Source organism: Oenanthe melanoleuca, chromosome 11, assembly GCF_029582105.1.
Source record: "Oenanthe melanoleuca isolate GR-GAL-2019-014 chromosome 11, OMel1.0, whole genome shotgun sequence".
NCBI classification, from domain to species: domain Eukaryota; kingdom Metazoa; phylum Chordata; class Aves; order Passeriformes; family Muscicapidae; genus Oenanthe; species Oenanthe melanoleuca.
The window spans coordinates 17,848,963-17,873,816 of NC_079345.1; the positions used below are offsets into that span (position 1 = coordinate 17,848,963).

General features: G+C 39.6%; 1 protein-coding gene and 1 long non-coding RNA gene across 2 annotated transcripts in view; both read right to left on the reverse strand.

The window, feature by feature from the left end:
• Nucleotides 1-24,854, reverse strand: part of LOC130257622 (uncharacterized) — a 205,044-nt gene that overhangs the window by 99,403 nt on the left and 80,787 nt on the right. The gene's annotated exons all lie outside the window — the stretch shown is intronic.
• The window catches only part of PEPD (peptidase D), a 137,252-nt gene that overhangs the window by 91,376 nt on the left and 21,022 nt on the right, over nucleotides 1-24,854 (reverse strand). Inside the window, exons 4-9 of the mRNA XM_056500346.1 lie at nucleotides 24,232-24,295; nucleotides 22,182-22,229; nucleotides 20,568-20,629; nucleotides 14,262-14,306; nucleotides 7,637-7,712; nucleotides 6,207-6,253 (exon numbers count right to left, since the gene is read on the reverse strand). Coding sequence (XP_056356321.1) covers nucleotides 6,207-6,253; nucleotides 7,637-7,712; nucleotides 14,262-14,306; nucleotides 20,568-20,629; nucleotides 22,182-22,229; nucleotides 24,232-24,295 — 342 coding nt within the window. The remainder of the gene's footprint in view (nucleotides 1-6,206; nucleotides 6,254-7,636; nucleotides 7,713-14,261; nucleotides 14,307-20,567; nucleotides 20,630-22,181; nucleotides 22,230-24,231; nucleotides 24,296-24,854) is intronic.

The following is a 24,854-nucleotide window of genomic DNA, read 5'->3' on the forward strand; positions in this document are numbered from 1 at the left end:
TGCAGGGAAAGGTCACCTTCCACCTCTCACTCTGTTTCTTATGTACTTTAAGGTTTGAAAAGTAACCTTTTGATAGCAGCACCCTACGTTTAAAACCTCTAATTGCAAGGCAGTTTGGGAAATAAGGCAGTCAAGCCATTTCCAGGCTACACAACACTAACTGTTAAAAAAAAAAAAAATAAGGAAAAGAAAAAAACATTAAAAAAATGTATCAGTAACTGAGAAGACTGGCATGCTGCTTGAGACTAATCAAGTGCTGGTCTCTTGTTTAATAAAAATACACAAACATCAGTTTCCACAGCAAAAAGCAACTCTGAAGGATTCACCTGTGTATTTTTGTCAGCTGCAGTGGGCATTCGTATTTACTATCTATGCACAGTTATGTGAAGGACTTACAAAGGTTATAATTGAGCTAAAATTCTATTCAGCCTCATGAAAAAAACAAGTATTTTTGAAGATCACTTGCTGCAGAAGTTAGTGACTTTTTTGAAAACATTCAAAGAGCAAAATAATCAGGAAATGGTAAGTGGCAAATACTGATTAGCTAAAATCATCAGCATTTCACTAAAATGAAATACCCAAAAGAAAATAAAATTATTCTGGCTATTTTCTCCTTTTTAGTGAAGTAACATGTATGGTTTATCTTTAATTTGTTCCACTGGAGCAGAGGAGAGAGAGTAAAATGAAAGATGGGAGCCATAATCTGTGAGAGCACTCTTAGACTTGCCCAGATAGTGAAATTTAACACTGACAAATATAATAGCAACTCATCTCAGAGCCCAAGCTCTGCTCTGGAATCAGAAACAGCACCAAAAAGAGCAGGGATAAAGAAATTTTATCAGCCTCAACTGGTAAGAGAAGCAAGGTGTAAAAATAGTGGGTAAGCATTGTAAACCAGCAAGAAAAAGACTCTGTAGCTGCTTTCTTGCCATTTCATTCTTCAAATTGTTGCTGTTATAGCAGAGTGGAATTTAAGTTTAGTATTAACTACTACAAAATCCCCAGAATTATTTCCCTTCCAATGAAGATTTTTTTTCTTACTATCCCATCTAGCTCTGCCCTCTGTCAGTTGAAACCATTACCCCTTGTCTTGTCACTCCAGGTCCTTGTAAGTAGTGCCTCACCATCTTTCCTGCAGCTCCTTCAGGCCCTGCAAGGCCCCCTGAGCTCACCCAAAGCTTCTCCTCTCCAGGTGAGCAATGCCAGCTGTGCCAGCCTTTCCTGCCAGCAGAGCTGCTCCATCCTCTGCTCACCCTGTGCCTCCTCTGGGCTCTCTGCAGCAGCTCCAGCTCCTGGCTGGGCTGGCCCAGGGCTGGGGCAGCTCTGCAGGTGCTCAGGGGCAGAATCCCCCTGCCCTGCTGCCCATGCTGCCTGCTCTGTACACCAGCCATTGCTGCCTGTGCACGAGCCACTGCCCCATGTACACCAGCCATTGCTGCCTGTGCACTAACCACTGCCCCATGTACACCAGCCATTGCTGCCTGTGCATTAGCCAATGTCCCATGTACACCAGCCATTGCTCCCTGTGCACTAACCACTGCCCCATGTACACCAGCCATTGCTCCCTGTGCATGGCCACTGCCCCATGTACACCAGCCATTGCTGCCTGTGCACTAACCACTGCCCCATGTACACCAGCCATTGCTGCCTGTGCATGGCCACTGCCCCATGTACACCAGCCATTGCTGCCTGTGCACTAACCACTGCCCCATGTACACCAGCCATTGCTGCCTGTGCACTAGCCACTGCCCCATGTACACCAGCCATTGCTCCCTGTGCATGGCCAATGCCCCATGTACACCAGCCATTGCTCCCTGTGCACTAGCCACTGCCCCATGTACACCAGCCATTGCTGCCTGTGCATGGCCACTGCCCCATGTACACCAGCCATTGCTCCCTGTGCACTAGCCACTGCCCCATGTACACCAGCCATTGCTCCCTGTGCATGGCCAATGCCCCATGTACACCAGCCATTGCTGCCTGTGCACTAACCACTGCCCCATGTACACCAGCCATTGCTGTCTGTGCACTAATCACTGCCCCATGTACACCAGCCATTGCTGCCTGTGCACTAACCACTGCCCCATGTACACCAGCCATTGCTCCCTGTGCATGGCCACTGCCCCATGTACACCAGCCATTGCTCCCTGTGCATGGCCACTGCCCCATGTACACCAGCCATTGCTGCCTGTGCACTAACCACTGCCCCATGTACACCAGCCATTGCTCCCTGTGCACTAGCCAATGTCCCATGTACACCAGCCATTGCTGCCTGTGCACTAACCACTGCCCCATGTACACCAGCCATTGCTGCCTGTGCATGGCCACTGCCCCATGTACACCAGCCATTGCTGCCTGTGCACTAACCACTGCCCCATGTACACCAGCCATTGCTGCCTGTGCACTAGCCACTGCCCCATGTACACCAGCCATTGCTCCCTGTGCATGGCCAATGCCCCATGTACACCAGCCATTGCTCCCTGTGCACTAGCCACTGCCCCATGTACACCAGCCATTGCTGCCTGTGCATGGCCACTGCCCCATGTACACCAGCCATTGCTCCCTGTGCACTAGCCACTGCCCCATGTACACCAGCCATTGCTCCCTGTGCATGGCCAATGCCCCATGTACACCAGCCATTGCTGCCTGTGCACTAACCACTGCCCCATGTACACCAGCCATTGCTGTCTGTGCACTAATCACTGCCCCATGTACACCAGCCATTGCTCCCTGTGCACTAGCCACTGCCCCATGTACACCAGCCATTGCTGCCTGTGCACTAGCCACTGCCCCATGTACACCAGCCATTGCTGCCTGTGCACTAACCACTGCCCCATGTACACCAGCCATTGCTGCCTGTGCACTAACCACTGCCCCATGTACACCAGCCATTGCTCCCTGTGCACTAACCACTGCCCCATGTACACCAGCCATTGCTGCCTGTGCACTAACCAATGCCCCATGTACACCAGCCATTGCTGCCTGTGCACTAACCACTGCCCCATGTACACCAGCCATTGGTGCCTGTGCACTAGCCAATGCTCCTCTGTTTTAAAAGGCTCCACTGTGCAGGATCAGGACCCAGGTTTTGGGCACTGGAATCAGTTCTTTGCATGATAAGCCCCAGGTGTTCCTGTGTTGAGCAGCTGCAGAGGTTTCCAAAGGGGCAGTCACATAATCCTGAGGGTGTCAGACAAGAGAATGGCTGTTCAGGGCTGGTTTAATGCTGCCAGATGTCATCAAGGCAGTGATAAATGCATCATAAATGCATTTAATGAACTCAGCACTGTGCACACGCTCCTAGCACAGTGATGACACCAAAAGGGTTAATTCATTTTACTGTGGCTGTGAAGCTTTCAGCAAAGAAACAAGGCATGCAAAAGCTGCTTTCAACAAGGACAGTTGGGAGATAAGAAGACATCTGGCTCAAGAATGCCATGATAGAGAAAACAAAGGACTGAATCTCTGGGAAAATGGAGTGGGATTTATGGTAATGGCTAAATTTTCACATGCATGTAGCAACTGTAGATAAGTAACACTCTTCTAGATCCGCATGGTCAGGTTAGGTTAGGATCTCCAGCATGAACCTGAATAAATGATGCTCTCTTTAATACAACCTTAGTGTTGGAGAACCTTATTCTGTCATTTTGGACATTTGGTAACAACAGCACCTTCAGTGCTATTGAGAAGAGGATAAACTCCCACAAAAATGGGCAATGCATACAACAGCTGTGTGTCCAGAACTCATGATGCAGGAAGTCACTCACCTGTTGCTACAGCATACACTTTTACATCATTCCCCAACCAAACTGACCTTCCAAGTAGCCACCCCAATCCTGAACATGTTCTTTTTGGTAAAATGGGAACAAATGAGGAAATGCACAGAAGATTCCACACTTAATTTAAAGTAAACAGATAAAATCTAGAAATTGATAACTTCTCTAGATCACTGTTTATCTCCAGGCCTTCAGAGCACTCTGAAACAGGTAACTGTAGGTCCTAATTAGTACTTTCAGTGTGTTTATATATAGATGTAAAACATCTTTGTCAATACATGCACACTTAAACAACTTTTGTGATACCACAGATTTTATTCACACACTTCTCAAGCTGAAGAGGTTTTTTACCATTTTGCTATATTTTAACACTATATTCACTACAGAGCATTTCATAATTAAAAGCCTTTAATTAAAGAAGGTTAATTAAACATGAGATAAGCACAAATACTAAACAAACTGCTCTAGAGAAAACCCAGAATCTGACCTACCAAGACTACTTTATATGCAATTACATGCTGTGAATTACTGTTTGTAGATAATTGCCTTGGCTGTCTCCTTAAAGTCAACCAGCCAGACATTAAAGTTAAATAATATCAAACCAGAAGAGAAGTCAGCACTGATTGGAGTTGCAGTTAAATGCATATATATTTTATATATCTCAGCATTAACACATAGCTGGTTTAAAATAATTTACCAGTGTCTTACTAAATGGACAAAGAAAAGGCAACACTTAGGTCCTACATCCAGTAACAGAGAATTTTAATTGCTTTTGGGATCTCTGCCACTATTCTTCCTATCAGATGGAAGAATAGCAAATAGCATTTAAATTTTTAGGGACCTTTTTCCTTAAAGGAATGGGTGCAGGGATGAAGTCTACCACTAAAAGAAACTTAAATCCTAATTATAGTCTCCAAGGCAGACAGAGTAGAGCAGTCTGCCAAGACCTCTTTCATTAGCCAAAACTCTTTCAAGAAGAGTAATCCATCAATATAAAAGAATTGAAGGCAATTTTAAATAGGTGTAGTAGCTGCTTAATTTATTAATTTTTTTCAATTGAAACACAAATACTCTTTTCAAAAGGTTGATGTGTATGGAAGGAGCTAGCCAGTGAAAAATGGAAGTCTTGGAAAAAAAAGGTAATACACCTTACAGAATTATAGAAGAATGTTTATATATGTTGCTGTATATATGTAGCTGTTGTATGACATTTAAATCAACCTACCAGGATCATGACATTTAAAAGCACCTGAGAACAAATTCTGCTTTAGGAAAATTTTTGATTGCTAATGACTTTCAGACCCAAAATTTCACTATCAGCATGTATAGTGAGTAAAATGAACAGAAACACAAAGTTCATAAATAGAGACAGATTGTAAACAATTTTTCCTCCCAGTTACTTGGTGGTATATGCAAGTGCAATTTAAGGCACTGATAAATTATAGACATTAGCCTATAGTATCTGCAGAAATTTTAACTGCTTAAATGCAACATTAGATTCTCCATATTGCATATGTTCTAAGGGCTTTATTTGTCTTTTGAGCTACCTTGAAATGCTGATAACAAATATTGTGGTCTCTTTACATTCCCTTCCCTGGGTGCTGCTCTAGCCTGCTTATAAGCCTTTGAAAAATTACTGCCAAGAAACAACAGTAACTGACATATGACTGTTATTTTCTATTCCTTCCTTATGCAAATACTTTGAAAATTGAAAACACCATGTACAAGCTAAAAATAAATGGACTTGATGATCAAAACCAAGCTTTATATGGTAAATGCTGATGATCTAATGTAACTATTGATTCAAGAGAGGAGGCAGTGCTTTCCTTAGATCTAGCCACATCATTAGTGTATCAATTAGGACCAGCCAAACCCCTCATGGATGCATGTACAGCATGTTCTTTTCAAAATAAGAGCTACCTGCTGCTTTCTTATGGACTTAGCAGCTGTAGAACACCCATCACACATGAGCTGAGCTCCTTGTGCAGGCTAAGCACAGGTACTGCTGCCTTGTAATTGCAGGCAAAATGGAATTGAACACAGCCTTTCATAAGGCTCTTAAACACCCACTCATGCAGTCTTCTAAGCATAACCAGACTAAAGGCAATGTTTAACCATAAACACCATTTTACTGGATGGCTTCAAACAATGAAAACAGCTATTCATCAATTTACTTCTGTAAATTACTGTAACTCCAGGAAGAGATATATGCTACACTTAACCAAAAAATAATCACAACTCATCAAGTGCATGTTTGAAACAGATTAAGTGCCACCTCAAAATAACAAAATAATGCTTAGAAGGGCCTTCAAACACCAATGAACTCTCAGTCTCAGCTGAATCCATGCTACTGCATTGTCTCAGCTATTGCTTTTCCCTCTACTACAGAGATACTATCTTTTTTATTATAGTTAGTGTAGGAACTCTTACCTCTCCATCTCGTATTCTTTCATTCCGACTTTTACGGCCTTCATTACCTGTAAGATACATATTAGCATGGGACCAACACAGCAGGAGGGAATCTCATATTTATAAATTTATGACTAACTCCAGAGAAACCTGTATTACAAAAATATCATCTGTACTTGATTTAAATTTACATCAGTAGATGCATTTTAAAACTGCACTGGAATCAACCACTTTAATCTTTAAAAATGCCCACAGTCTCCAGCAATAAAGCAAGTTTAATTGCCAAACTACTATATCCTAATAAAGTGCAGTTTATCAAAATACCAATGTTCAACTGTGAAAACTGTGGTGAACAGGGCAGCAAGTCCTTTTGTTCTACTTAGGCAAAACAAAGCTATGAACTGTATTATCCTACAATGGGAGAGTCTCTTTTATACATTGAAACAGAAAACTACTAGAGTTAACACTGGTTTGCAAGTCATAAATCTGATCCTTGTTCTCAGATTTGCTAAGAAAGTTGTATTCCTTTGTTTGTGTATTATAGAACTTCTAGGCAGCTGGTCTACAGGAAAAAATACTCTCAGATGTGATAAGATTATTCAAGGATGATGAAAAACCAAGGAGTATGAATGCAAAATGAGAAAACTCCTTTCAGTTTTCAATTTTACAATATTCATTTTCAAACACTCTTACTCTTCATAGTTTGGATACCTGAGGAGTAGGAGCCAAGACAACAGCTGGGTCAGTAGCCTCCTCAGGTACTTTTACCTAAGCTCTCCCTGGTCATCACCTCTCAGAACTCCCAGGCAGATCTGCTTCACTATATGGAGTACAGGACTGACACCCAAGTTGATTTTGTCATCACCACCAGGAGAGGAGTGCAGCTCCCCTGATGCAGTGCCAGGTCCCACCTGAGCAGCCTTGCTGAGAGCCTGGGCTTGTCACTGCCACATTGGTATGGCAACAGAACAGCAGTGCTCAGCACTGCCCCAGGGACACAGCCAGCTCTGAGGGGACCCTGAGGATTCCTTTCCCTGTCCTACACTCTGCATGGAAAGACTTCCCCAGCCCATCAGGATCTGGGACAGTCACCTGCTAGTTAAACTTTTCAGAGCTGCACATGGGCCTGAATAATCTTGACCTTTTTTTTCTCCATCATTATACAGGTATTTGTGCACACAGAACAGACAGACTGCAAGCAGGTCACCTTCTGCTGAGGTGAGCTCTTACCCAAACCCACACTTCATTTCTCACACATCACAAATGCACCACTGAGTTCAAGGACAATGCAAGGTATATTACTGGGCTGTAATAGAAGGGATATTATCCTCTTATTTCTATCCAGCCTTTCCATTATTTTATTACTAAGCAATTCTGGGTTGCTTGGGACATTTTCTGAGTACCACTGCTACACTAAGAGCGAAAATTATGAACAGTAAAGGATCCATTACCTCTTTATGAGCTTCACTGGAGATTTTATTGGTGTAGCGCAGAACTTCCAACTCCATGTCTGTCTTAATGACACGACTTAAAGAGAAGAAGAACAGATAGCATGTTAGACTGCAACTTCACAGCTTAAGAATGCAAAATGAAAAAACCCTGAAAATAATATGCATCACCTATAATAAGATTAGATCAAGTACACCTCAAGAGCAAACAGCTATTACAGTATTCATGACAGTAAAGTATTGTTGGCATTGATTCAGCATTAGCAAAACAATCTTACAAAGAGAAGTCACAAGAATTTTAAACATCAGCCTGCCTATTTAATACTTACAAACAAGTGGTTCAACCAACATTTATTCAACTCATTCTACAATACATTAGGAACAAAACCAATGCAATTCTGCATTTGTCATAACTCTGACACTACTTCAAATGGAACATTTTTACAAGCATGCTGAATTTCCTTTTAAACACAATTTGAAACTGTTTTACATATTTAAATTCCCAGAGCTCCAGAATTTCTGTTCAGCACAATCCCAACTCCCACCTATTCCCAATATCTCAAAAGGTAGGCAGGGGGTGGTGTGAAAAAATGTAATTTTTGTTTGGTATTAAAAAACCCAAACCATAAAACCCAGAAACCACAGCAGCAGTAATTGCAGCCATGATGTCCATTCTTTCACATGCTTCTGAAGGAAGATAAAAACATAAAACCCCAAACAAACCAATGCCTTAAAAACCCCATCCTACTCTTTGTGCCTTATGAGATGCTGAATTCATGTATGTTTATGGGCCTTGATACTCTCTTCTGAACTCATGTCAAAAATGCACCATTTAACTCTTCTCTACATGTATTTCTATCATGTGTTTAAAATAAAAGCAGCTATTGAGTGTGGCATACACAGTAAAGCAGACACAGTCCCATAACCTCTATTAAACACCACATACTCCTTCCACTGTTACACAAACTGAATTCCTAGTATTTTTCATGCCCATCTGCCAAGGCAGCTGTGAAGTACATACTGTTTACAAAGTACAGAACTACACCTATTGAATTGCATGAAAACATTTCAATCATGTTTTCAAGTTGCACTCCAAAGCTTGCAGCAGTTATAACTGTTATACTTTGAAACTGCCACCAAGACCCCTCTTTTTATTGTAACATGCTCCTTCTCACGCTGCTGTAGAAAACTATTTACTGTATTTTTGCTCTGTAGTTTGTTTTAATGAGTCTAGAAACAGGTTGCTCAGCCATCAGTGTCTCTGATGTGAGATTACAGCACTTTCCACAGACACTGGAAGGGAGCACAGCCACTCCCCTTCAAACACATCTCTTCTGGCAGGAGTAAAGGTATCTTTGTAAAATCCTGATATTGATCAAATGCTTTTACAAACAGAAACACTGTTGAGAGGAATGCATTGAATTTCTTAGTCAAATGGAATATGACACAAAATAATCACTATGCAATTGAGAATGAGAAGTACAAGGTTTTAAAAAGTACACCCAGGTGAAAAAATTACACTAGGATAGTAAAATCTGCTGACCATGAGTGAGGAAACAAACTTTCACTCCCATCTTTCAGCCAAGACATAAAAAAGAGTGACTCAAATATATTCCAGTTAGAATGGGGTAGCAAAAGCTTATAGATTTTTTTTTTTATTTTAAATCCTGTTCTTTGGATGACTGCATGTGCTAGCAGGGTAATTTAATACTTGTTTGATGTGCCTTTATAGTACTTTCAGTATACATTACATATCCATGATCTGCAATTGCCCAAAAAATTGGTTGTTTCATAATTCAGTTGTCTAATCTCTTTGTTGGAATCAGCTAGTAATAAAAGTTAGTAACTGCTCCACAGCAAGTGCAGTGTTAGAAACCATTTCCCTTGACGTGGGCATAAGGCTTCAGAATCAAGGTATTTGTATTAGATCACAGCTTCTCAGGAATTAGTTTGAATTTAGAAATTCATGCTCAGCCTCAAAATGACTATTTATGCAATGCAACCCATTCACTTACACAAGGTCAGACATTGAAATACTTTAGAGAAAATATTCCCTCATTCTGAGACCAATAAAAACCACTACCCAAGCACCAGAAGGAAGGAGAAGGAGGATGTACAGTTGTGCAGGGAACAGGATCAGCTTCAGCCTACACCAGACTCTGGGCTCCTGGGTTCCAGTGGTACCATTTCTGGAGTTCCCACATCCTGTCTGGGTAGTAGAAAAGCCTGCATTTTACCACCTTCCCACAGTGCAAAAAGCAGCACAATCTCAAGCCAGGTTTACAGCAGTGGCTAGCACTTCAGGGTAATCTTGCACGTGATGAGTGTCCACAGGTCTCATGATGTTTTCCCCCACTTCCAAAATAAGGATAGGAAGAAAATCCCACCTTTTTTTGTGAATGTGAACTTCAACATTCTATTAAAAACAGTTCTAGGACCAGTTACAGCCTCTGCAAAAACGCATTAATATTTTAATGGGAACAAATAAGCTAATGCAATTGCCACAATGTACAGATTCCACATATAATGCAGTCCTCAGATTAGCAGGGAGGGCCACTCAGTGCAATCTAGTTGAAATAGAAGCACAAGTCTCTGACTGTCAGGACTGACCTAAAACTTTCAACTTTTTGTCCCCCCTCATTTTATCAAATGTAAAAACATTTCTTCTTCCTCATTCTCCTTTTACACACATTTTCTGCTTTTATTTTCACTCCACCATATGAGCAGCTGGTCTTTTCACACATGTCAGTCATCCAACAGGATAGAGAACCTTTAATATAAACAAGTATCAGTTCAATCCTGAAAGTGCATTTGACCATTTTAAATGTCTGGATACCAAATTATATGCATGACCTAATCAAGTGGTCAAAAGCATATATAAAATTTGAGGCAATGATGAGGCTGAAACTCACATAACTCAAGTGTATATTCCTAAACCAGTGCTCTTCTCAAAGATACAAAAATTGGTTCTCTCTGTGCATTCTGCAGCTCTGATTATGCTGCCAGAAGTATTTGTTTCCAGTTATCAGATCACTGTTTTATCAGCTGGCTTATTTTGCTGCTTTTTAGTAGGTGTGTGTAACCTTAATATCTCCTTTTTGTGACATACATGGAAAACACCTGGGAATGTCCACGCCTCCTTTTCCTTCTGGAAATATTAGATTTACAGACCACCTGGTATATAAGGATAGTGCCCATGTGGGCACACTTCACAGGCCTGCCTTATTTTTACCCTTTCTCACCTCTGCTGTTACCTTTCCACATTTTATTTATACAAATTTCTCTACCACAGTTTATACATTTATGCTCTTCTGCAATGTATAAAAACTTGCTAACTGAATTAGCATCAATACAAATACAGCAATGTACATATGCAAAGGAGAGGCATCACACTGCAATTCTGAAGGACAAGTCCATGAACACCAAAGACAGGGCTTCAAAAAAATGTTAAGAAGTTTACAGCATAGATAGAAAAACCTCTGAAAACATAAAAAGCAAATGCACAGTTTTAAGACCTTAACGTACAGATCAGTTTTCACAAACAAATAATTATAGCTTTCCATCAAAATAATGCAAAATGCAGAGCATATGAAATCACATCAAACTATCAAACCCCATTTTCACTGAGCTTACAGGAAAATATAGTACATATAAAGAGTATATAAAGAGAGCTGCACATTACTAAATGTTTACTTCTAGCAACAGCATGATTATGATAGACATTGGCAAATTACAGGAACAAAAGGCCATTTGGCTAAGTGTTGGTGTCAAAAAAATCTCCTGATTACTTAAGGAGATCATTTGGATAAGTTTGAATTCTTTATTCTGTTAGATGACCTTTTCTTTTCAAAACACTGGAATCAATACTTAGGCTATCCATTCACTATGAAATTTGAAGTGGAAGCATTTAAGTTTGAAATGAAACTTTTAAAACTTGTTTGGAAATACATCTACTCAATAAAATGAAAAAAAAATAAACACTATCTGCAAACTGCTGAAATCCAGTGTAAGGTTGAATTCTCCTGTTTTATCTTTAAGTTCCATACTAAGTCATAAAATTATGAGATCTTGAAAAAGTAAGCAAGAGAGGCAACTACAAACACTTTGCCTCTTGTCAGTATTGAACCATTTTTTCTGCATTTTATTAGAAGACTGTATAATACTAGAGTTGTCTTTTGTATCTCCCAGTTCTCCCTGGCTGGCTCAGAAAGCTCAGCCATTTAATCTCTAGCTGGCAGTTTGACAGCATGGCAGACAGCAAAGTTTTTCTGACAAGTACCATGTAAAACATGTAGTTCAGAGCTCACCAAATCTGAAATGAAATGCATCCCTGCAAGGAGATAATTCAAAGGATGCAATTTCCTACCCCAGAATATAACCCAAAGAATTCATCTTCCTAAAAGAAAAATTTTCTTAACTCTAAAAATACTGCTTTCCAAACAAACTTTCTTGGCTGGTAACTTGATATTCCAAGGATATTTCTACTTTCCTAAGCTTTAATATACATGACCTGTCATTCACATGGTAATTTCACCAGACACTTAAATCCTAACAACCATCTTTAACATACTTCTGACTTAAAATGAAAGCCACCAAAGTCAGTAAAGTCTTTAAAAACATTTCTGAATACAAATCTGAGCTTTTCCTTTATTTAGAATTCCCTTTCCTTGAAAGGCAGGTGTAGGGAAGGTGCATACCAAGCACCCCTCTTCTGTGAGGCTGCAGGAAGAACTAAATCAGAATTCCAGGCTGCCCCTTACAATTCACTGAAGAGATTATTCTTTCCACCCCAGCTCCAAGTGCTGCCTTTCTACTGCCTCAATGCCCCACCTCTCTCAGTACAAACTCCAGGCCTTATGTTTGTCCATACCTGAGCTCCCTAAAGAAGATTTAATCACCCTTTAATTGAAACCACAGAGGAGAAAAGCTTATGACACCTTGGTAAGGTGGATGGAAACAACCTGAAAGCTACCTTGGGAAACAGTCTGTAGCCCTACTCAAAAGCCTTCTGCATCTAAAATTGCCATCTCTGTCCTTGCTGTCCTGCTGTGTCTTCAGAGCAAAGCTTGGAAGTCAGACAGGACCCTCTCCAGGTCCTCTTCCTCACCCCTCTTAAATTCAGAAATCTAACCTCTAACATAACTTCTCTGTTTAGGAAAAGGAACGGTGCAAATTCTAGGAGGACAGAATTGTCAGGAGAACACTAATGGGAACCAAGAAAGCAGCCATTCTCAGACTGCTCAAGGACAAGAAATTATAACAATGATTAAACACCTGCTGGAGACGTGATGTTTTGCAGAAAGCATGTTTCCAAAGAGGTGTTGCCTTTTTGGACCAATAAGCCTTTTCTATTTTGTATTGCACTAACTACCCTATATATAAGTGTAGTATTTCTTTAAATAAGGCTCTTATTACACAAAGAACTATGTTGCATTGTCCTCTTTGCCGCTCTCCTATAGCTCAAATGCAGCACAGAATGGGCAAGATCTAAAAATCAGTCCCCACTACACCCATTAGCAGGAGCAATGAGTCCACTGCCACACCTCCAGGCCCATCCATGACTCAGGGATGGAGCAATGTCTACACAGAGCCTCTCCACTTCCCACTTCCCTTTGGAAACTTTTTGTCCTGGCAAGCAATGAAAAATATCTGCCACAACAGATACGTGACCTTTTAATAATTCTAAATGTTCTGAAATCACTGATGTTCAAAAAACATCCCCACAGTTTTCAAGCTGGGAATTAGCTGTAGATGGAGATAAGAGAAGATGGTTCTCAGCATATGTGCTGAAAAAAAAACATTAAAAAGCATAATATGTAGTAGCATGCAATATAACAAGCTACAACAGTGGCAGTCAGAGGGTGCACCTGTGTTTTGTATTTTAAGCTTATCTGTCTTAGCTACGGATTTGCTTCCTCATTTCTAGATTAATACACACACACACAAAAAAAAGCTTAGATAAAAACTAATTCATAAACAAAAATCCACTATGTTCTTTCTTCAGTAATTTCCTAAATGGAAAACTAGAGAGCCTGAGTTAAGGAGCAATCCTGTGGACAAAGTCAGCAATGCTGACCAAAAGAGGAAAACTAGTAAAATGGAACAGCTTTGCACTTAGTACACAACTAATATGTTTGTTTCAGATAGGCTACAGCAGAATCCCCCAAGAATTACAAAGTACAGTTATATGAATAATAATTCAACAAAACTAAGGCTGTTAAAATAAATCCTGGAGAAGAAATTACACCTAATTGAGCACTACCTGTTTAGACAGAGTTTTGATCTACGTTTGATTTCTGTTGCTAGAACATAAATTATCCTCAGTTCTTTTTCCATTCATACATATTCATATTTACATGAATGTGACTTAAACCCTAACACATCCTAGAGAAATGTGTATCCAGATGCACACTTAAGAAACACTATACAAATTCTATGGTTTTCAATACTGTTACCTAGCCCTATTATTACGTTTGTACGTTATTTCCAGTCCATAACATGAAATCAATTTAAAATTAAAACTCCTGTGCTAAAGTAGGAGGCTTCTGCTGAGGGAATCTCTCTGAAGCAATGGTACAGTATAAGCATGTTCAACACTTCTCATAGAGAAAGATTCTATGTTACTCACCATTCTGCAATCTCAGGATGAAGAATCTTGTTGTTCACATTAAATCTAAAAAAACCCAAAGACACTAATATTAAAAAGCAGCCAGGCACAACAGCAGAGACTACATACTCTTTTTTTTTTTTAACCGTGTCTTCTCAGTGGAAGTAAAGTGAAAACAAGTGTTGTATGGGAATTCAATAGAGACCCCAGTGAGAAAAATGCATTTAATTTTGAAAAAGTGAGACTAAACCAGATACATAATTTTAAGGATGTGCAGAAGCCAGCATAACAGCATATTTGAGACACACTTATTTTGACAAGGATAAAATGTTAGGTTATCAGTTCACTGCTGTGAGTGTGAGGTGGACCAGGCTGACCTCCAGACGTTCCTTCCAAATGATTCTGTGGTTTTTACTTTGTTCCTCAAACACTTCAAGGAAATTAAACCCAGTGAATTGCAGATTTCATCCTTTGTTTCATGCCTTCCCACTTCTGTGTGCACAGAGGTGGCCGTGTGATAAACAAGCCTGCTTAGAGGATGGTGAAAAGGAAAATGACCTCTCCAAGTCTTTTCCAATCTACAGCAGAGGCAAAGCAGAACTCGCCTTGGCCTCTGACACTTCACTATTTTTCTGGTTATTTTCTACATGAGCAATCAATGTATTCTCAGAATGATTTTGAGGCTCTCTAAACAATAACACTATGGTGGCCAATGGAGTAAGGAGGTAAGTAATAAGGTGGAACACAAATGGATTTTCAAGAATTGTTACAATTTAAATGCCTAAGGAGTGTTCTGCATCAAAGATTTTTGTCTGCTGAGGACTGCTGGCTCTCCAGTTAGGGTATTTAAGAGAATTAAAATGCAACAAGCTCCCAACAGTTCTTCAAAAGAATGTTCTAAGGCAACAGTTTATTTGCCCACATTTTTGAAGGAAAAAATTAAATCTATTCCAGGTTATTAACCATTCTTTATACATCAGAAGGGAACAATGAAAGCACAAATTCAATTTAAAAAAATTACATAGAAGTCACTTTTAATTGTGTAAGGGTCTTTCTGGGTCCTGAGAAAGCAGAAAAAAACCCTTATGTTTCCCTTTTTCAGAAACTTATAAAACCCTAACAAGGAGAAGGCTAGCAGCTCTGTATTCCTGCACCAAGATACAAACCAAAACCTTGTTACAACATTCAACAAGGAGAAACTGTATGGTATTCAATATTAAGGGTATTAATGAGAATCACTGTAAAAACAACTCAAGACAAAAAGCCACCCACCAGTATCAAAAGGGCATATCTTCAATTTAATCATCATCATCTCAAAAATTATCACTTATGTACACCAATGCAGAAATAATTCTGCAATGGAAGAGACACTAAAATACAAATTTATGCAGAAGAAAATATTTGAATGACATGAACCCAAAAGCCTGAGCTCCCTGTGTGGCTGGAGAACATACCAACTGACACCACCACAGAAAACCAAGACAGAGTTATGCTGCAGCTGTAACAACAGACACAAAACCTTTCAATAATGTCATCAGCATGTCAGACAGAAAACTGATCAATGAAGGCAAATGTAAGGAGACAGTGCAGCTCTGGAGTGTCCAATACCAGCTCTATGCAAATAGGAGTAAACTGAATTATTGTGAAGTAACAAAAGAAAATAAAGCACAGGGAAGGGCAGTTACAGAAGGCAGCTGACTTTGACTCTGAAAATCCACATCTCAAACAACTGAATTGATCACTTTAACCACAAGCACAAATGGATGAAATCAAAAGCAAATCCCCAAACATGAACCTCATAAAAGAAGACTGTCTCACCAGAGCATTCAGAAAAGGGGGAAATTGTACACTGGTGTAGACTTACAGCAGTTCACTCTTTTCTAAAAGCCATTTCAGCTACAGTCCCCAGATTTCATCTTTCTGGGCAATAAAGGCTCTTCTTGAACTTTGTGCTACCAGAAATCCAAGTCTTGCTTAGTGGGACCACCTACTATGTGGCAGTTCCTTAAAATTCTGGTTTGCTGTCAATTGGGGAAGCTCATTAACCACACAGAGAGACAGCAGGATTGAATCAGGAGGGTTCTGGTGGGTAGAGAAGAGCCAGGAGGTCATCAGCTGAACAGAAGTTTTCTCTCTCACCTGAAATACAGACTTTCTGATGTAATGCCAACTAGGAAACAAGATGTTAGACCTCTGAGACACAGCATCAATCCATATGAGACAGAGAATATATTGTAGGTCAGTTTCTCAATGAAGACAAAGATTAAGGACAGAACTGTCTCAGCTCCACTCATCTCATGGAAGCTGTGGGTCCTGTGTGAGCAGCCACAAGGCCTTCAGTTTATAAATGTGAGACTTCTAAGGCTGAGGACTCAAATTACACTTCACTTAGGTTACTGCTGTGGTTTAGGGATAGTACTCTCCAATTTAGTGCTCTCACTAAAAACACAGTACACAGCAAACAACCTACTTGTAACAAAACATGTACTACCCAACTGTTCGGAGGATTAGGCAGTGCAATCTAATTTTACATTTTTCTGCAATTTGCAAATTAACAATACTTAGATGATGAGATATGTGGTCTTGAGGAAGAAAACAAATTGGCATTTGCTACAGTTGCAATCTGTAACATATTAATGCTCCCATTTAATCAATGCAGAACTAAGAAATACTACACTTTAAGGCATGTCCAAATTGATTTCATACTCAGTTGTCCTTTCACATGCAAGACAAATTCATTAGTTAAAATAACCCTAGAAATCTACACCTCCCATATAAAAGCACTGTATAATGAGACCTCTTTTTGTCAGTTTAATGAATACATTGTGTGTGTCTACAGTGATAAAAAATCTAAAACATAATCATACGCAATGTTAGAATTTTCTCCTCTTCTTCAACATGGGGAGTCTTTGTCCTAATGATGATTTGGCTATGCAATATGAAAAGAGGAATTTGCTGCAAAACTTTAAACAACAGGTACATTGCTTAAATTGTCCATCACTTACTTGAACTGATTCTGAGGATGAAAAAAACCCTGCCAACACAGTGAGCAAAGATTTATTCAACAGTATTTTAAAGCATATGGCACATTACTGTTCAACCCTACAGGTTAGAGATCCATTTTCTGTATGGTGAGTCACGTCTTCTCAAAGCATTTTTACAAGGGTATGTTACTGACACGATAAGATTAAAGAAAATCCTGCACATTCTCCAATCTCAAGAATGGATCCGTGAATTAGAAAAAAACCTGCGAACACAGAACTGGCCTCTACTACTAAAGAGAAACATTAATTTCTAAAAAAGAAAGTGCTAGAACTACTTTAGAAATCTGCCTTCTATGCTTAAGCCTTCTAGGACAAGTGAGCAATCCCCTTCTGCAGGATTCTGAAGAGCTGCAAACAGAGCTGACCTGAGGGCAGTTACCAGGAAACAGTCCAGGTCTCCTGTCTTCAGCCCTGTTCCAGGCTGGACCCTCACTGACCCTCAGTACCAGCCTCTGCTGAGCAGGGACCACTGGCTCTCCGTTCCCTGCAGCAACAGACCAGCTTTTCTGAAGGACAACATCCCTTGCTATATGAGAGAGCTATACATAAACTAATGGAAACCATTAAATTATTCACCACTATAGACTCTATAATCAGGATAGAATCAAGCTTAGCTACTGCTAGCATGACAAAAATAACTTCAGGGTGATCTTCAGGGCACAGAAATAATCCACGACCACATTTGGTCTCAAATGACTATTTATGATTGTAGAAAAATTAACCAAATAGCTCAGGTAATAATGTTCAAAGAAGTTCAAAAGGTTCAAAAAGTAAGCCAGGGGAGGCAACATCACTAGGGCAAGAAAAAGACAGCCTCTAACAGAAGAAGATGAACAGCATGCAAAGAGAGCAAGACTCACCTTTTCAGGAAGTTAGACATTATTTTCATTATTATTCATCATGAAACATCCCCCATGCCCCCCCACCCCCACTGAGCCAGGTCAACCTAGGAGAAAAAGGACATATGGGAGCAAGAGAAACACAAAACTGTCCTAGCAAGAAAACAGATCTTGGCCAGGAAGCCAGAAAAAAACCCAAACATATCAGGCATAAAATAGAGTATCATGGCCAGGATAGAGTCTGACTGAACCAAGAACTGAGAGAGCCAGCAAGGCACAGTCACAGGCAGGCAGGAGGGAGCACAGTCTGAAAGAACACATTGCTGTAGGTGTAATCTTCTTGGAAACAATCAATACACCTGAAATACATCTTTCTATAAAGGAAAAAATTGCCACAGGAGAGGTGGAGAAGCAGGAAAGCAGGAATGTAGAAATTAGTTTGGGTCTGTATTGAAAACAAATATAAAACGGATTGGTTTATATATACAGTTACAAAAATAGAGTTTAAAAGGAAGCTCACTTCCTACTCCAGACCACCAGTTACCTCCTGCACGTGGATCAAGCACGAGCTCACCAGAGCCACCACAACCCAGGAGAAGACACAAACAGAATCAGGGAGATCAAAGAAAGGCTGGAGTGACAAGTGGTTTGAAGGCATGGTCTCTGTCAGGAGAGGGGAGTTGATCCAACAACAAAATCAGTGCATGCTGTTCCATACTGCAAGCTTGCGAGGGGAAGGTACCAACCAGACCTGCCAAAGGCAGCAAAATGAGTGACCTAGTGCCTAGGGGTGGAGAGGGATGAACATGTGCCAGATCTCAAAAGAGAAATATCTGTCAACAGCTGGAAATCCCTGCTAGGAATGGAGAAGCACTCCTGGAGCCCATGGACAGCATGTTTTGCACTAACTGAGAAGCCAATGCTTAAATTAAGTGTTGTAGGAGACACTCTATTAAAATCTCAAATGAAGCACTAAATGGAGTGGCTTCCTTGCTTTATGTTGACTAGTGAATGGACTACTAATTAATCTCTTTAAATGGAGTTTAGTGAAATTCAGGGTAAAAAGGGGGTTTTGGCAGTTCAAACAGACTTTTGTACATCCTTCCAATAAATAATTGCCAGTGAAGTTAGTAACTCTTTATACTTCATGTGGAGGTATATCAGATAAAACAGGAGATACTGCTCCACACAGATTTTGGAGTCCACCTGTGTGTGGAGAGTGTAAGATGACTATCTACTTGGACAAAGCAGCAAAACTCATACTGGCTGTAACAGCAGAAAGGACACGAAACACTCATTAGAAGTGACCTGCATGTATTGTGGAATACTTCATATTAAACGCAGTGAGCAGCAAAAGATGTCCAAATGCCTGGCACCTGGTTCCCAATACCCCTGACAGAGCCATTACATTCCCATTTAGGATACAGAGGGGAGAACTAAGTAATTATGAAATCAGATTTTAGATTTCAGATCACTTGACACAAAGAAACGATCCCAGCAGAAAGCATGCTCAGACTATTCAAATGAGTGCCCAGACTTGCAGCAAATTCTGAGCCCTACCATCTTCACTGTAGAATTAACATGCTATTGAGAGAGGAGGATAGAAAAAAATATAGTAGGGTCACTGGGAGTCAATGATCATAAAAAAAGACCTCAACATCTCAGCACAACTGTTTATTTTAACAGGCTTTTTAATGAGGGGGGACTGTTTCTATTTTGCCATACACTTGAGCTAAAATCAGAAAATGATCTCGTTTAGAAGATATTGCAACAGAACAGACAATTGTATTTCATTAAAAATTGAGGCCATCATCCTCACATCCCAGAGCAAGCTGTGATCTATTTCTATTTACTGCCCTTTCAAAATACTGCATGCAGGAAGACATTTTCACCTCACTAGTAGCCAAACTTCATAAAAAGACAGCATTAAGGGACACTAAAAGCTCACATCTAGACAGAGAAATTATTCTTTTTTTTGGTGATTTGTGATTTTATTTTATACCTGTAATGTAACATTTTTTCAGAAGACTGTGCACTACCAGAATCCCTGATAGCTAGATTATTAATGTACAAGGAACTCAGTAAGAGAAAGAGGCTACTCTTAAAGATTAATTTTTCTTCAATCTGAAAATCAAATATTCCAATCTCAAAAGTAGAAATGGATGTACGAGGATGGGTCTATTTGGTTTTAAATAGCTACAATATAAACACAGACAAAGAGAAAATCTGGATTAACTTAGATACAAGAGATTTTTTTTATAAACCCGACTGTATTTCAAGTCATTAGAAACCGGGATCAAAATTTCTTTGGAAATAAAATGTTTGGCATCTGATCTGCCATTCAACATCCTTTCATTAAGAGAAAACATAATTTAATTTGAAATATAAAATTAATTCAACAAAACCATGTAACAGTTAATGTACAAAAAAGCTGTGTCACTTACTGGCTGATCCCCTCAAACGAAGCTTCTCTGGTGACATTTCCACTATCAGTATTAACACCACGCTGGGAGGAAAAAGATTAAAAGGACTGTGATTCTGAGCCAAACACATGTATTTAAAATTTAAATCATGGGGAGAACTTGATTGCAGTAAGTATTAGGGAAAACTTACACATAAGTTTACCTGAATCACTATAAACAAAAACCCCTGACTGTTCAAACATAGTCCAGCACAAGAAATAATCAGTTATAGGAGACCAGCACAGAACTCAAATCAGGATGTGCTGCTCAGGAAAAAGGCAAGCTTTGATTTCTAATGCCCTTACATCTTGAGAGGGAGGTGTAAGACCTATAATAAAATTATACAGGGCAAGAGAATGAAAAATAGGCAAGGTTTCTTTGAAAGTTATTTAATATTAAAATAAATTGTTATGCCCTGCCTTGGCAATGTTACTATTTAAATTTGCTTGCTGCTCCCCTACAGCTTTCCATTCAAGCAAGCAGCATAGGCAAGAGTATTTTGGCTGCTACACAGCAGATGAACACTTCTGACATGTGCCTGGGGAACCCTGCAGAGCAGCAGCTCTGGCATGAGACCACAGGAGGAGAGGCCCAGGTTTCCATTCAGTAGCAGACAGAGAAATGCTCTTCCCTTCTCTGAATACTTCTTCACAGGAGTGGGAGGAATGTGAAAGCATCACAGCACCCTCCTCTCAGCCAAAAATTATGTGAAAATTCCTGATTACCAACAGGATGCTCCCAGAGTGATAACTACTCAACAACTCCATGTGAAGAAATGCACAGTAAGAAGCACAAGACAGTAAAAAATTCTATTTCTTTCATTTCTCTTAAAGAATATGAAATTAAGACATAGGAGCATCTTTTAAGTGTATATGTGAGTATACAAATATAAGTGAAAGAAAGACTGAAAAATATTTATTATTCTTAATGGATAAAGACTTTCAGATCTGAGGCCATGGAGCTTCCTAAGGAGGGATTTTTTTTTTAAGATTTCTGTCTGGTCTCTTTCATGGGAAAACAAGAAATCCAGGAGCTGCCACTGCGTTTGCTCTAAGGGAAAGCTCAGAGTCAGCAAATAATTTTTATAAAGATTGGAGACAATAAAACAGATAGTGTGAGTTTAAAAAACACCTATAAAGCAGGGGAGCAGGTGGGAAAGAGGTGATGGGGAAGGAGAAACTTGCAGTCTTTGCCTCCACTCATTCATGCTTCTTCCCAAGAAATAAACAAGCACCATTCAAAATACTTAGCAAGCAGAAAGGCCCAAACATGCTCATGACATGACCAGAACAGCATAAAAGGAAAAAGAGATTTGGAGTCAGTGTAGATGGACTGGAGGCCATCATGGTCAATAGGTTTGTCATGTTTTACCAGAAAACCAATACAGCTTTTGGCAGACAGAATGCAGACTGGATGAGGCCAAAGGCTACAGATCTTGAAATCATGGAGAGGCCCAAAGACGAGATTGTTATACACAGGTGACCTCTAATTTGGTATAAAATGGGGAGGAAAAAATAGAGAATGACAGTGCAAAGAAATGCTGCATAAACTGGTATCTTTATTGAAGAAATTTAGTATTTTCAGGTTATGACTTACCAAAGTCAAAAGTACAGCAGGTTTCTTCAAAGCCAATACATTGGATATCTAAAAAGAGGTTTTAGATCACTGTTATTTGTCTTTCTTGCTTCCTCATAACCACATTGATACTAATTTCATCAATATTCATTGTATATAAAGTGAATGAGCTGCAAAAACAAAAAATGTCCCTCTGATACCTTTCAGATATTGTAGTATACCTGAGACATGCAACAAGAGACAGCAGAATACAAAATATTGACAGAAATGCAGTGATCAAGTTGATTGTGTCCTTTAAAGATATAAATATCAATTATAACTCATATCTATTGTCATCATTAGGAAGACAGAACATAGGAGCCAAAAAGTTGTAATGTCACACAGAAATAAGAAACACCAGGGTGCTCTAACCTGCACATATAACACTTGCATTAATATTACTACAATGTGCTAAATGCTTAGCAAAGAATATTTACTATTACTCTCACAGGGTCACTTCTATGACTAATCCTTTTATTAGGCTCCTTCAGTCTCCTTCAAACATTCACAAAATGAGAACAAAATCATTGGGCTTGTAGAGTGCTGGGCTTTCAGAGCAGCTGCAGAAGGGTGGCTGCTGAATTACACATACCTTGAGGCAATGAATATATGACACAGCTTCATGGAGCTTCTATCAACTTTAAACCACCTTAACAGCACACTACTAGTATTAACAAAAGAAAGCATATGGCAGGGAAGTTCAAAAATATCAATTGCACCCTTTAATTTTTTCGTTTCTTAATCTCATGAAATATCAGGGTAACACACACATGTTCACTGGCATAAAGCTATTCTATAAAAAAGGCCCCTGGTGTCTCAATGGTGGAAAACCAACTCATTGGCAAACAAGGCCAAAGTTATAGAAGAAACCATTGAGAGCCAAACAGTGAGGCTGCAAGCTTCAACAGATTCCCACTTCAATATATGCAGTCCAGGTTGAAAGTAGCCTTCATTTTAAAATTTATTTACTGGTCCACAAAAAGAGCACTTTTTCCCATCAAAGAAGTTTTTAAGCCATAAAAAAACAGAGAACAGAACTGCCATAAAGATATTTGTTGACAGAAAGTGACCCAAAATGACTAAGGTGAATGTGATTTTTAAAAACGTGATTTTTAAAAACAAAATATGTATTTTCTATTTGCAATTTTTACCAGATAAGCACTGGAGTACCTGAACACTACAGGACTCAAACTCACACATGGCAAAAATCAATCTCTCCATAGCTCCCTCCACTTCCAGCTTCTGACATGCACATCCAACTTTACTTTGTTGCTGGACTCATTATGAAAATTAAATGAAACTTTCTCACAGCTGATGAGAGCAAAACTTTTGTCTAGAGAGTCAGAGTTAGTGTTCTATGAGAACAGAAGAATCAGAGGATTCTTCTTCAAGCTGCTGTCCATGAAAGTCACACACACAGCTTGGCAGGAATACTGTCCTCACCTGCTGAGCCTTCCTGCCAAAGAAACGATCACTGGCCAGGTGCACAAGTGCACAAACATCTGCTCAGAAATTAAATCAGAAACCTAACTAAGCATGGCACACTTGCACTGAGGAATGGGAATATTTTTTTATTGAAGTAATAGGATGATTCTATAGAAAATAAGAGTGAGGCAGGCAGCCTGTCTCAACAGCTTTTTGGAGGCATAAAAAAAATGTAGGCTCCCAACTCTGAGCTAGGACATGCAACCTCAGTGACAGCAATCTCTTCAAATCTCCAAGGAATTCCAAAAAGTTTATTTAGCGACATGTTTCAGTTGGATAAAGCCACACAACGACAGGTCTCATCATGAACAAAACATGAGACTGCCTTTGGATTAAGAACTGTGTTCAGATCAAAAGAGCAACCTTAAAAAATATTTAGATGTGCTTTGTAAGATAAAAGGACATTTTCCAGTAACAGGGAAAGGAGAGAATATCCCACCAAGTCAGGAGACATCCAGTAAGAAGGGGACTAAAATTAAGCAAAGTCATTGCCACTCACTGATTTTGTATTCACAGAAAAAAATATTCAGAGACACAGAAAACTCACCTCAGTCACATAGTGGGCTTCATCCACAGCATATTTGTTTTTGAAGAATTCAGGGGGATGAATCCTTTGGAAAACAACAAAAAGAAATATTTGGGTTTAGCTTTGCTCTTATATTTAATAAGGCCATAGACAAAGAAATAATATTCTCTACTACACAACAATAGACTCAGATAAGAGGAATGTTTTACTAATCTTATCTTTAACTCTATTTCTCAAAACGGGAGATTACACAGAAAGTTGCCACAGCTACAAAAATCAGTGTGCTTTTATCCAGTCCATGTTTAGATAGCACAGTCTCCTCAGAATGAAAGTGTTTTTTCCCATTCTATGCACGACAGTTTTGTTAGGGACTTTTGGCAGGCCATTTATACACAACTCTCCAACTCACCAAACTTTGGAAGGATGTGGAAATAACAAAAGACCAGCCTATCCTGTGTTACATGCAAAGAGTGAATAAAGCATTCATTTTTTGCCCTGATAACTGCTCTAGCAGACTGAAGGCTATTAAGATGTGCTCTACTGCCTCTATTCATCAGGACACCAGAGATCCACTCCTCCAAGCCAACAGAGAGGACAACTTCACAGGTCAGTGTCCAAAACTAAATCTCTTCTACTCTTTCTCT